This window comes from Delphinapterus leucas, chromosome 19, assembly GCF_059928025.1.
Source record: "Delphinapterus leucas isolate spDelLeu-1000000601 "Yukka" chromosome 19, BTC_Dleu_Yukka2, whole genome shotgun sequence".
Taxonomy (NCBI): domain Eukaryota; kingdom Metazoa; phylum Chordata; class Mammalia; order Artiodactyla; family Monodontidae; genus Delphinapterus; species Delphinapterus leucas.
The window spans coordinates 19,145,502-19,157,729 of NC_143147.1; the positions used below are offsets into that span (position 1 = coordinate 19,145,502).

The 12,228-nt window shown below is 47.3% G+C and overlaps 1 protein-coding gene across 7 annotated transcripts in view; it reads right to left on the reverse strand.

The window, feature by feature from the left end:
- Nucleotides 1–12,228, reverse strand: part of RAP1GAP2 (RAP1 GTPase activating protein 2) — a 186,911-nt gene that overhangs the window by 32,929 nt on the left and 141,754 nt on the right. For all 7 annotated transcript variants that reach the window (XR_016388881.1, XM_022595921.3, XM_089900603.1 and 4 more), the window contains 4 exons: nucleotides 11,594–11,647; nucleotides 8,828–8,911; nucleotides 3,390–3,490; nucleotides 1,169–1,298 (listed from right to left, as the gene is read on the reverse strand). Coding sequence is in view for 6 of the 7 variants with exons in the window: in XM_022595921.3 (XP_022451629.1) it covers nucleotides 1,169–1,298; nucleotides 3,390–3,490; nucleotides 8,828–8,911; nucleotides 11,594–11,647 (369 nt within the window). In the remaining variant the exon portion in view is untranslated. The remainder of the gene's footprint in view (nucleotides 1–1,168; nucleotides 1,299–3,389; nucleotides 3,491–8,827; nucleotides 8,912–11,593; nucleotides 11,648–12,228) is intronic.

A 12,228-nucleotide genomic window follows, 5' to 3' on the forward strand; every position in this document is an offset into this window, starting at 1 on the left:
CTGGGGCAGCGGGTGAGGGAGGCCGTGAGGGAAAAGAGCTGAAGGTAAAACACTGCGAGAAAACCTACTTTGGGCACAAAAGGAATCCTGCTCCTATTTGTTTCTGGAACATTCAGTAGTTATTTTAGAGCCAAAATGCAGTCTCCTTTGCCAATTTCCTTTTTTCCTAAGAAGCTAGGCACTATGTTTACAATATTACATCTGTGCTCCCTCCTGGGCTCCCTGCTCAGAAACAAATGGGTCCGAGTTTGGTGAAAGGCCTAGCTTCCTTCCTTATCTTCCTGGAGACTGAAATGGTACAAAGAGTGGGACAGGGCAAATGGGACCACAGCCAGGGACCAGCTGCTGGTTTCAGGGCTCGATGAGAAAAAGAAGCCAGGTCCTCCCCGGGGACGTGCAGCTGTCAGAAGCAGCAAATGAGAGGGAAAGGAGGAATACACTGGAAGCAGAGGTCTCACTCAGGGTTCTCCAGTCAAGGAAAAGGCTGGATTCCTGCCCACGGCAGGTGTCCTAAGAGGTAAGGCTGTATGACTAGACAAGCTGGAGAGGGGTGTGGGGGTGTCACGTGCAATAACCAGCTTGACGTCTCTGGGCCAGGAAGAGTGGCCTGGACAGTGAACAGACATGAGGTAGGAAGCCTGCCACAAGCCGGGCATCGTACTGAGCCCTACAATCAGAACCTTATGTGATCCCCACCACAACCCTCTAATGTACGTGGTGTTATCCCCATTTTACAGATGAGGCAAATGAGGACACAAGACTACCAGCTTGCCCAGAGTCACATACCCCTCAGTGGCAGAGCTGGCTTCAAGCCACCACCTGCAGGCCACGTCATGTACTCTTTATCACCAGCCTACACGATCAGGGCAGCTGGGCTCTGCTCACAGCTCTGCCCCTGATCACCTGGGAAACAGTCTTTTAGCCACTGTTTCTGCATCAGTCACAGTGGGGTAACCAGGAGCCCCGTCCCGCCTCCCACACAGGCTGCTGACCCGCGGCCTTGGTGGAATAACACAGTAGTTCAGGTTTTGATAAAAGGAACAAAGTTGAACAGACTGGCTTCTTGATTATGAAAATGGGGAAGGCGGCCTCGGTTCTCCAGGGAGACCAGACGCAGGCTTTCACCTCACACGCCCCAGGCTCCTGAAGCCATCCTGAACCCGGTTACCTGCTGGGTGTCTCCCTCGGTAAACGGCAGCTTTGTGGAGACGTGAAACATGATCTCCCTGTCCCGGAATATCGTGTACACTGATTCCACCCCCGTCTGTCCATGGGTCACATCCAGGCCTCCTCGGAAACTGTCAGGGGAACGGGAAAGTGCCAGGGGAAGAGAGAGAAGAGAGAGAAGGGAAGTGGGCAACTTGGTACAACCTTCCCTAAGGACACGGGGGCAGGAGAATGAGAGAAGATGTGGAAGAGTTGAGGGCAGAGAGACTATGATTCTGGGAAAGCAGATAAGGCTCCTCTTCTGAGCAGATGAGCCCTGACTTCTAACCGTAAATTACTATTTCAAAGACAAAGGCAGGACCTCCATTCCAAGCCTTGGCTGTGTCCCCTCCACTCCATGGGAAAAGAGGTCGTCCATCCATCCACAACCCCAGACGAATGCCGTCCCAGCTGCTAGTGGCCCCCAAGGCTGGGCGTAAGCCTTTGATCTCTGCAAGGCTGTGTCCAGGTCCTCAGCCCAGAGCCAGGGCAGCCGTCCATCCTTTTGGATGGTGGTGAGCCCCACAGGAGTATCCGGAGTCAGCGAGAAGAAGGGACAGATGCTTGACTTCTACCCAGCCAGTCCCGGATATGGAGACCCCACCACAGCAGCTGGGAGGTATCCAAGGAGGTCCCTTCTCTGGCTACCTCCTTGCAGGCAGGAAAAAAAAAATATTAAGGAATGGGTGGGCTTCTCAGAGCTGCCCCTCCTTCCCTTATAGAAACATGGCTGCTAGCCATGGCTCATCTTCTTCAGCAAGGAGAGTGGGATACATGTTCCTTTAAGAAAATGAAATAAAACAGGTCCTGAACATCAGGTCCCCCCAACCTCAAGCACTATAATACAAGCCAGAAATGTGCTCAGCCCCACATGGCGGAAAACACATGTGGCCAGGAGTTAGGTCCATTCAGGTTCTAGACCAGCTTCTGCCGCTAAGTCAGCACACGACCTCGGGCATATCACTTAATCTCTTCCAGGCCTCAGTTTCCTTTCTCTTGAAAATAAAGGGATAGGATTACATGACCTCTGGGGTCCTTCCTGGTTTTAATATACTTTATTTCATCAGTTGCAAGATGGAACATTTTTTCCCATTTTAACCTCTCTGAAATCAGGATATATCTTATAAGGATGGCATCTCAGAGCCAATGGAAGGTGGTATAATAAGAACAATAACAATGACGACCAGTGCTTACTCTGCGTGGCACTGGCCTAAGTGCGTCACGTGCATTATCTATTTCAATTCTCCAGCAGGCTTGTGGGGTCAGTACTATCTTTATCTCCCTTTTTACAGACAAGGAAACTGAGGCTTGCAGAGGCTAAGTCACTTGTTCAAAGTCATAGAGCTAATTAGTGGCAGAGATGGGATTTTGACCCATGTGTGACTGGCTCCAGACAGCAGTGATGACCTTGAAGGGGGAGGAAGAGGAGGAGAGAAGGGAGCAGAGGAAATAAGTGATTATCAAGCACCTACTGCATGCCAGACACAGAGCTAGTGCGTTCACACATGTTAGGACATCCTGCGGCTGCTGAGGTGGGAAACTCTGAGGGCTCAGCCGTGTGCCAGCCACAAGGCAGAGAACAGGCTGGCCAGGTCCGAAGGCCCTCCCCAAGTGTTGCCTTTGTCAAGGAACATCAAAGGCCAGAGCTTTCCAAGAAATAGCTCCAATATTCTTTCTGTCCGCTTAGAGAACCACACACTGTTGCATAGGTTCCTGCCAGAGGGATTACGGTATTTGCACCAAAACTCTTAATTAACCATTCTTTTTGTGTCTTATCTAAAATGGGTCATTTCCCCCAAAACTACATAGGGTCCTCTTTCCGGAATGCCTAGCAGGTGAGTGACCTGCTCACCTGGAAGGGAAGGTGGATTCATTTCACTCTCAGTCTGAGCCAACTGTAATTAGGAAGGCAAATCTCAGGTGGAACGATTTCATCATGCATCCTAAGGGCCAAAGTCAATGCCTTTCAGACCATCTGCCATTCAGGATTATCCCCTGTACCACGAGATGCAATCTCAAGATGCAATCAATGAGTGTTGATCATTTGCTGAAAAATAATCCCATGTTCCTTGTGCGTGTTGTTAACTCTCACATGCAACCCCCTGAAACTCTGCAGTCAGTCCTCCCCCCTTCCTCTAGGGCCTCATCAATAGGGGCAGAGCCATCACTTGGCTAAAACCCACCCTTTGAAGTCCTGCAGCGTGATGGTGTCTCCCAGCAGATCTAAGAACTCCTTGAAAGCTGGGCTCTCCTCACTGTTCCCAAAAAGCTCCTCCTCCAGGGTCTGAAAGAGAAACAGAATAAGGGGCAGAAGTTCAGAAAAATAAGCCTTCTCGTTGCCGCCAAGAGAAGGAATGTGATTGTCCAGATACCTGGTCCCTTTCTTCCTTTCCCCATCCCCCTCATTTGCCATCCAGTGGCTCTGTCATCCACAGGAGGAAGGACTAATAGAGGCTCACTCAACAGAGCTGGATTTGGGGGGCTGGTTAATGAGGACTTTCTATTTGAACCAAAGCTGCTGCTCGGTTTAAAAAACAAAAAAAAAGGCAAAGCTGAAGCAAAGAATTCTTAGACTTGATACCAAAAACCAATCCAAAAATGAAAAATTAATGGTTGGACTTCTGACAAAGGACTAGTATCTAAAATACATAAAGAACTCTGAAAACGCAATAGTAATCAAAACCACAATGAGGGACTTCCCTGGCGGTCCAGTGGTTAGGACTCCACACTTCCAATGCAGGGGGCACGGGTTTGATCCCTGGTTGGGGAACTAAGATACCGTGTGCCACGAGGTGCAGCCAAAAACAAACAGACAAAAAAAAAAAAAACCATAATGAGATACCACTCACACCATAATCAAAACGAAAGACAATAAGACGTGTCAGTGAGGATGTGGAAAAATCAAAACCCGCTTACGTTGCTGGTGGGAATGTAAAATGGTGCCATCTCTTTGGAAAATAACCTGGCAGTTCCTCCAAAAACTAAGCATAGGGCTTCCCTGGTGGCGCAGTGGTTGAGAGTCCGCCTGCCGATGCAGGGGACACGGGTTCGTGCCCCGGTCCGGGAAGATCTCACATGCCGCAGAGCGGCTGGGCCCGTGAGCCATGGCCGCTAAGCCTGCGCGTCCGGAGCCTGTGCTCCGCAACGGGAGAGGCCGCAAGAGTGAGAGGCCCGCGTACCGCAAAAAAAAAAACTAAGCATAGAGTTACCATATGATCCAGCAATTCCACTCCAAAGAATATACTCAAGAGAAATGAAAACAAAAGTCCATACAAAAAAAACTTGTACACGAATATTAGTATCAGCATTATTCATAATAGCCCCAAAGTAGAAACAATCAAAATGTCCATTAACTAACAAATGGATAAACAAAATGTGATATATCCATACAATGGAATATAATTCATCCATAAAAAAGAATAAAGTTCTGATTCATTGCACAACATGAATGAACCTTGAAAACATTATGCTAAGTAAAAGAACTAGACATTGAAGGCCACATATTATGATTCCATTTATATGAAATGTCCAGAACAGGCAAATCCACAGAGACAGAAATAGATTTGTGGCTGACAGGAGCTACAGAGTATGAGGGTGATGGGAGTGACTGCTAATGGGAATGGAGTTTCTTTTAGGGGTGGTGAAAATTTTCTGAAGTTAGCGGTGATAGTTGCACACTTCTGTGAACATACTACAAACCACTAAATTGTACACTTTATTGAGATATAAATCACATGCAATTGTGAATTGTATGGTATGTCAGTTATACCTCAATAAAGCTGTTATTTAAAAATTTTAAACTCAACAGTAAAAAAAAACCCAATTAGAAAATGGTCAAAAGACATGAACAGTCATTTCACTCAAGAGGATATGCAAATGGCAAGTAGGATGTTCAATTAGAAAAGATGTTCAATGGCATTAGCTGTTAGAGAAATGCAAATTAAAACCATAATGAGATCTCACTACACATCTATCAGAATAGCTAAAATGAAAAATAGTAACCACGCCAAATGGTGGCAAGGCTGTAGAGGAAATGGATCACTCACACATTGCTGGTGGGAATGTAAAATGGAGCAACCACGCCAGAAAACAGCGTGGCAGTTTCTTACAAAACTAAACATATAATCACCACACAACCAGGCAACGGCACTCCTAAGTATTTATCCCAGAGAAATGAAAACTTCTGCTCACATAAAAACCTGTATATAAATGTTCACAGTGGCTTTATCCATAATAGCCCCAAACTGGAGACAATCCAGATGTCTATCCCTCAATAGGTGAATGGTTACACAGACTGTGGTACGTCTAGGTATACCATGGAACACTACTCAGCAATGAAAAGGAACAAACCATTGATACACTCAGAAACGTGGATGAATCTCGCTGAGTGGAGAAAAGCCAATCCCCAAAGGTTATATATTGTATGATTCCTTTTATACAACATTTTTGAAATGACAAAGTTCTAGAAATTGGAGAACAGATCAGCGGTTGCCAGGGGTTAGGGACTGGAGCCGGGGAAGGGAGCGTGGAGGCAGGAGGGAGGTTAGCATGGTTATAAAAGCATGAGCCACACCAGGATCCTAGTGTTGGTGGAACTCTTCCGTATCTTGACTGTGGAACCTACATGTGTGATAAAATTATATACGATGACTAACAAATGGATAAACAAAATGTGATATATCCATACAATGGAATATAATTCACAGACATGCCACAAATGAGTATGTATAAAATTGGGGAAATCTGAATAAGATCTGTGGATTGTATCACCATCAGTATCCCAGCTGTGATACTGTACTATCATTTTATAAGACATTACCTTTGGGGGAAACTGCATGAAGGGTACACAAGATCTCTCTGTATTATTTCTTATTAATACAACAGCATGGAAATTTACAAATATCAAAAAATTAAAAGTTTAATCATTTTTTTAAAAATAGAAAGCAAAGCTGAAAACAGTAGCAAGCTCTGCAATCGTGACAGGCTTAAAACACTGAGTGGCCCTGCCTGATCAAAAGGTTCTACCCACAGTGGCAGGCTCTGCAAACAGCTGAAGGCTCTGCAAACACCCATAGATGGCAATGAACAGCTGAAGATGACACAAAGACACTCCAGTCTGTGCAATCCCTTTAAGGAGGAAGTCTCTAATAGGTGATTCTTTAACATCTCCTTAATGCCTGCTTTATAAGAAGAAAGAACAGACCTCAGGTTCTAAGCCTTCAATAGGAAACAGAGTCTAGCTAGATTTCAATAACTTAATTTTGTTTTTTTACAGTATTTCTTTTTAGAATTACCTTCATTTCATGCAAGTGATACTAATTTCCCAGTAAGAGTAGTGACATAAAATATCCTTTAAAAATTGAATTTAAGGTGAAAGAAAACTTTAAAGAAAAGTAAGTAGTTAGTGGTATAGGTGCAATAAAAAAATGTAAGGGTAGAATGACATGATCTTGGATGTGGTTTGTGAACGTCTAAAATTTGGGAAACACTGCTTTCTAGCAGGGGTCAGCAAACTATGGCCTGGGGGCCAAATTGGGCCCACTGCCTATTTTTATAAATAAAGTTTTATTGGAACATGGCCAGACCAATTCATTTAGTATTGTCTACGGCTGCTTTTGAACTGCAAAGGCAGGGTTGAATAGTTGCAACACAAACAGTATGGCCCGTGAAGTCTAAAATATTTACTATCTGGCCCTTTACAGAAAAGGTTTCCTGATGCCTGATCTGTCACGTGCCACGAAGGCATCCCAACTCTAGTCCAGCATGCTGTATGCCCCAGGTCATGAAGCTAGGGTTCGGGAGAATAGCTGCTTCTAAGCAACATACATCTTCTCCTGAGAAAACAATCCAGCTTATGCTCTGGGGTGTGCACCTCTCTCTAGGAATTACACCCAGATTGGTATTACTGTCTTTATTTTTATACTGGCCTTGAACGTGACCATGGACTCAGGGGAAATGTTCTTAGTCGTTACTGTATCCTCCACAGGCTTAGCAAAGTGCCTGACAAACAGAGAGTTAGATGGGGCTTATTTATATCCTAAAACCAGCATAGGGCTTTCACGCAACAAATGTTCATATATAATCCCCCCAATGTAGGTTTGCAAAACAACAATCCAAATATTTTAAGAAAAGGCTTTTATCTGCCGGGGCGACCCCACCTTGCCTCAGCGGTGTCAGGTACATAAAGAACATACAGACTCCTTCAGACTCCTTCTCAGAGGTGGATGGTTAATGTTCAGTAATTATAACTCTGCTGGAATATTGGACTGTAATCACCTTATGAGATCTGCTTTGGTAAATTTCACAAGCAAAGAACTTTAATTAGTGGGACTGTATTATCAGAGCTGTACAAAATAAAAATGCAGTATGTGAAAATAATTAGAGTGGCTACTTGAATAATTCCCTTAAATTATAAGATTTATCTGTGCTGGTCTTTCAGCTCCACAAGCCTTCATTCATTAGAGTGTTTTTAAGTGAACACATGCCTCTTGTGGTCTCATATCTTCAGACAAGGAAGTCCGCTATCATCCAGCTGAGAAACACACTGTCACACAAAAAAGATGACACAGATAATATTGAAAGATATTATCGACCTACCACTCACAGGGTCAAAACTTTTATTCATTCATTCATTCACATAACAAAAAATTGAGTGTATTTATATAAACACCCCATGCTAGGTTCTTGGATGATACAAAGATGAAATAGGTGTGGAACCTTCTTGCATACAACCCAGATGAGGAAATACCGGTGTGTCCAGCTAGACCACTTCTCAGGATGCTAATAAAAGTTCATGGCAGGAGGATAGGAAGTTTGTGGTCAAATATGTATGGGAAACACGGAGTTCAACAAAGTTATAAAGAGTTCTCTACTCTGGCGGTTCTTAGAACCTTTAAAATGTTCCCACACAACTGACCACACCCACCTCCCTGGAACTCATCTGTTCACAGAGTACCTCACTGGACTAGTGTCTCATGGAACGCACTTTGAGAAACACCATTCTGGTCAACTGGCACCAAAGCAGCACGTGAATGCTACAAGAGATAGAGGAGTACTATGTACTGGCAAAATTTTTAACAACCTCCTCTCCAAAGACAGAAAACAGAAGCCCTGGTGTTTGCCCATTTCCATGGTGTGAATACTTCCATCGTGGCTGATTTCAAGCTACCAGGGTGACATCAATGAACACAGAGCTGGGCAGAGAGCATACAGCTGATGCCAGGACACTACTCAAGTCTGGGGAGCAAAAGCTAATTCCCAGCCAGGAGAGCGGTGGGCAAGGAGAAAGCAGCCTGTGCTCATGCATTCCCTCCACCCAGTCCGACTTTTCTTGTGACGAACAGCTCATTGTTAAATATAAGCGGAGGGAGCCAGGAAGAATTAGGATTCACTGCATGAAAAGCTACATTACCATTTAAGGGATCTGCAGGCCTTTTTGAGAGCAGCAGCCCACCTTGAAGATTCTACCACCTCCAGTCTAATTCATATATGAAATGTGGTCGCTGTGTTCAGAGTATTTAAGAACGTAATGCAGGGCTCCTGTGCTTGGGGGATGGGAAAACAAAAGTCCCCAGGGAGAAACCACAGGATCTAGTGACCAGTATGGATTCGTGATGCTTACCTGCCTGGCTTTTTGATAAATGACCCCAAATTTGAAGGTGTTGTTGACGTCATGCTCATCGTAGGACACGATCATTTGGGAGGCCTGGAAAATGTGGGAAGAAGAAATCAGATTATTAACTTGGAGGCAAAATGAGGAGGCAAGTGGAAGGGGAAGCACCCATTTTGGTGGAGAACATGCCCCCCTGATATGAAACATCCACACAGGGAGGAAGAGAAAGGGTGAAGTCCAAAGTACACGGTCGAGATGCAACTCCAAAGGTCTCAGCTGTTCCCAGCCCCTGGGCTTCCGCCAGTGGTGACCAAACCTCTGGATCACCCATTCCATTTCCCTCCAGATATGCCAGTCAAGGCCTGGACACACAGGCAGTCCAGCAGGATGCGGGGAACTGACTTTACCCCAGTGTTCTATCTGGGGAGTAAAAAGTGCAGCTGGGACCCCAAAACCGGTCAGCGAGGATGATGCTGGCTCCAATTCCACCTCTAAGCAGCAGTGTGATTTTGAGCAAGGCACTGCTCCTGCCCAGACGTCAATCCCCTTTATCCATAAAATAAGAGGTCTCTAAGGCGGAACATACGCTAATTCAATATGCAAAGAAAAAACAAACAAAAAAACCCTGACCACTGGTTCCATCGAATTTTCTATTGTGCTTCAAAGAGTTGGTCAGAAACACTAAGCTCTCATTTTGAATCCACCGCTTTCACCTGTGCAGCTTTGAGTGAGCCACTTAACTTCCCTGGGCCTCAGTTTCCTCATCTGTTTCTTTATTATTATTATTATTTTGCCATGCTGCGCAGCATGCGGGATCTTAGTTCCCCGACCAGGGATCGAACCTGTGCCCCCTGCATTGGAAGCGTGGAGTCTTAACCACTGGACCACCAGGGAAGTCCCACCTCACCTGTTCAATGAAGACGTGTGGCTGTGAAGATTCAGTGAGATCAAGCACATGAAGTGCTGAGCACACGGCAGCTATCATCGTCATCTATGTAAACCCTCCAGAAAGATCAGGGTTGGACCAGCTTGTTAGGAAACACAAGAGTTGGGGACTATTGGGATGGTCTCTGCAATAAAAAGGAGGGATTCGACCACGTGTTTTGCTACAGGAAGAACAAACCAGGCATGACTTTTTGGCCAGAGTATGTGGCCCATGTCAGGTTGTCACCCCTGACATATCTCTGTGTGGCTCTCAGCTGCCTGAGGGAATGGACACTTCTCAGCTCCCCCTGGAAGAACAGCGCTGCCCGACCCCAAAGGGCGCCCCCCACTCCCGCCTGGGATGAGTCAAAGGCTTGGAGCAGTTGCCCTGCCCGGGAAGAGGCACCTGGTCATGGACACCTTCCAAGGAACATTCTAAACTCTGTGAATTGTAAAAACACACACACATCTCAGCCAGATTAACATCCCAGCCGGACGAAGCAGTCCTTCCAATCTAGAAAACATGAAAATACAGCTGCTCTCCCATTATTACCAGAGCCGGAGGCTTTCCAAGCTATAGAGAAAACTGCAAAAATGAGAGTCATCGGGTTCTCTCAGTGGCTGTGATTTGACAACAAAAATTGCCAAACTTGTAGTTAAGTTAGGGCTTTATGATGGGGTTTTGATGTTTGGTTAAACCTCACAAATTCAGCTTTAATTATAAAGGGGAGGGCAGTCTGAATGATAGAAAATATTTCATGGAGCACAGCATCTTACTGGGAAGCGCCTACAGATGTTCGGTGGGTGGGGGGGGGAAGAGGCGTCTGAGAGAAGGGCTCTGGCACATTCTCTGTGCAGGAGAGGACCCTGCCATTAGCTCAGCCCCCGCATGGGGCCAAATAGTGTGTCAAGCCCAATTGTGAAGATATGAGGCTTCATTCCAGGGGGTTCTGGGTATCCCAGCCAGGACAGGACCCCTCTCCCCTCATCAAACGTCTCACCTCCTGGTTCCTGGCTGTCAGAACCGGGACTCGGAATGGACTGAATCAGCGCCAGCCAGCCTGCCCCAGCGAGCCCCAGCCGGCCCACGGTGGATGCTCGGAAGCGCTGCCCTGCTTCCACAGCCTCTCCCCAGGCCCTGCAGGCTCGTGAAGCAGCAGCCAGTGCCCTGGGTCTCTTCCTACGGCCTATTTAAAGCGATTCACTGTCCATGGGTGATTAAGTCCTCTCATGGCATAATTGCTCTTGAGCGGGCTTGGGAGTTTGTTTTGTTATTATCGCTCTTCTCCCCACCCACACCCCGACATCAGAACTGGGGTCAAGTTCAGGCCAAGCCTAAGGAAACTGTTAACAGAGAATCAGCCAAGTTTATTAACTAGGAGGCCGGCGGAGGCTTGTAAGGCCTCAGACCTGTAGTAATGTTGGCAACAGGGAGCCGAGGTCTGGCCTTTTATTTCTTAGTGGGGTTCTGTCTTCTGCCCGCCTCGCCCCCTTCCTGATGGCTGACCAGGTCTGCAGCAGCCCCCCAGCTAGAGGCAGAATCACTCCCCAGCCCAGCACTGGCCTCAGGCAGGTACAACCAGACTGAGAAGCTGCACCACTGCTACCCGTCTGCCACCTCCACACAGCTGGGGACCAATTCTAGTGGGCTGGGGACCCAGGCATGGCTGAGGACGGGTTCCCAGCAGATCAGTTTGTGAAGGGGTGGGCAGGGAGAGGGGGAGACATGGAGGTGTATCACGGAGACCCCGCAAAACCCCCCAAGATGCAGAGAACTTCCCACAGAGCCCCAGGCGTGCAAATCCGTGCCAAATGGCAGAGCCCTGAGCAAGGGGGGGGGGAGGTCCTCACCTTGGGGTACAGGACAGGGTTGAATTTCAGCCCCACTGCGTCGTCACAGAAAGCCTAAGCACGGAGAGAGAAACACACAGCTCAGGGGCCACGTCCACGGAGGGCACCTGCGCTCCTCTGCCCACCAAGAAAAAGAGCGTGAGGCCAAGACCTGCGGGGCTCAGGCGGCCTGGGGTCAGATCCTGGTGCTACTACTGCTCACTCGCATGTGGTCGGGAAAGTCAAGGGACCTTCCTGGGGTTTCCTGCTGAAGTGAGGCCACCGAAGGTATCCGACACAGTTCTGCCTGGCATTCCCACTCCCAGAGTGTGGGTCCAACCCCACCCAGCTGACCATCCTTCTCACCCCACTTTGATCACTCAGTTTCCAAGTTCCCAGGACCCCAGAGAAGTGACATGGGCCCCTCCACCAGCTGATGGCTCCTTACCTGGGGGGGCCCCTCCATCTCAATCAACAGCCCGGTCATCCCTCAACCCAACCGTCCTCGGCTGTGAAGTCTCCCCAGCTGCCCCCTCCCCTCCCTCCTCCTCTATTCTCCAACCCTGTCTCTCCATTTCTCTTGTCTCCTGAACTAGCTGTGAACTTGGGGGCAGAGACCATGGATTATCCTGTTCCCTGATCAGCCTCAGCAGTGA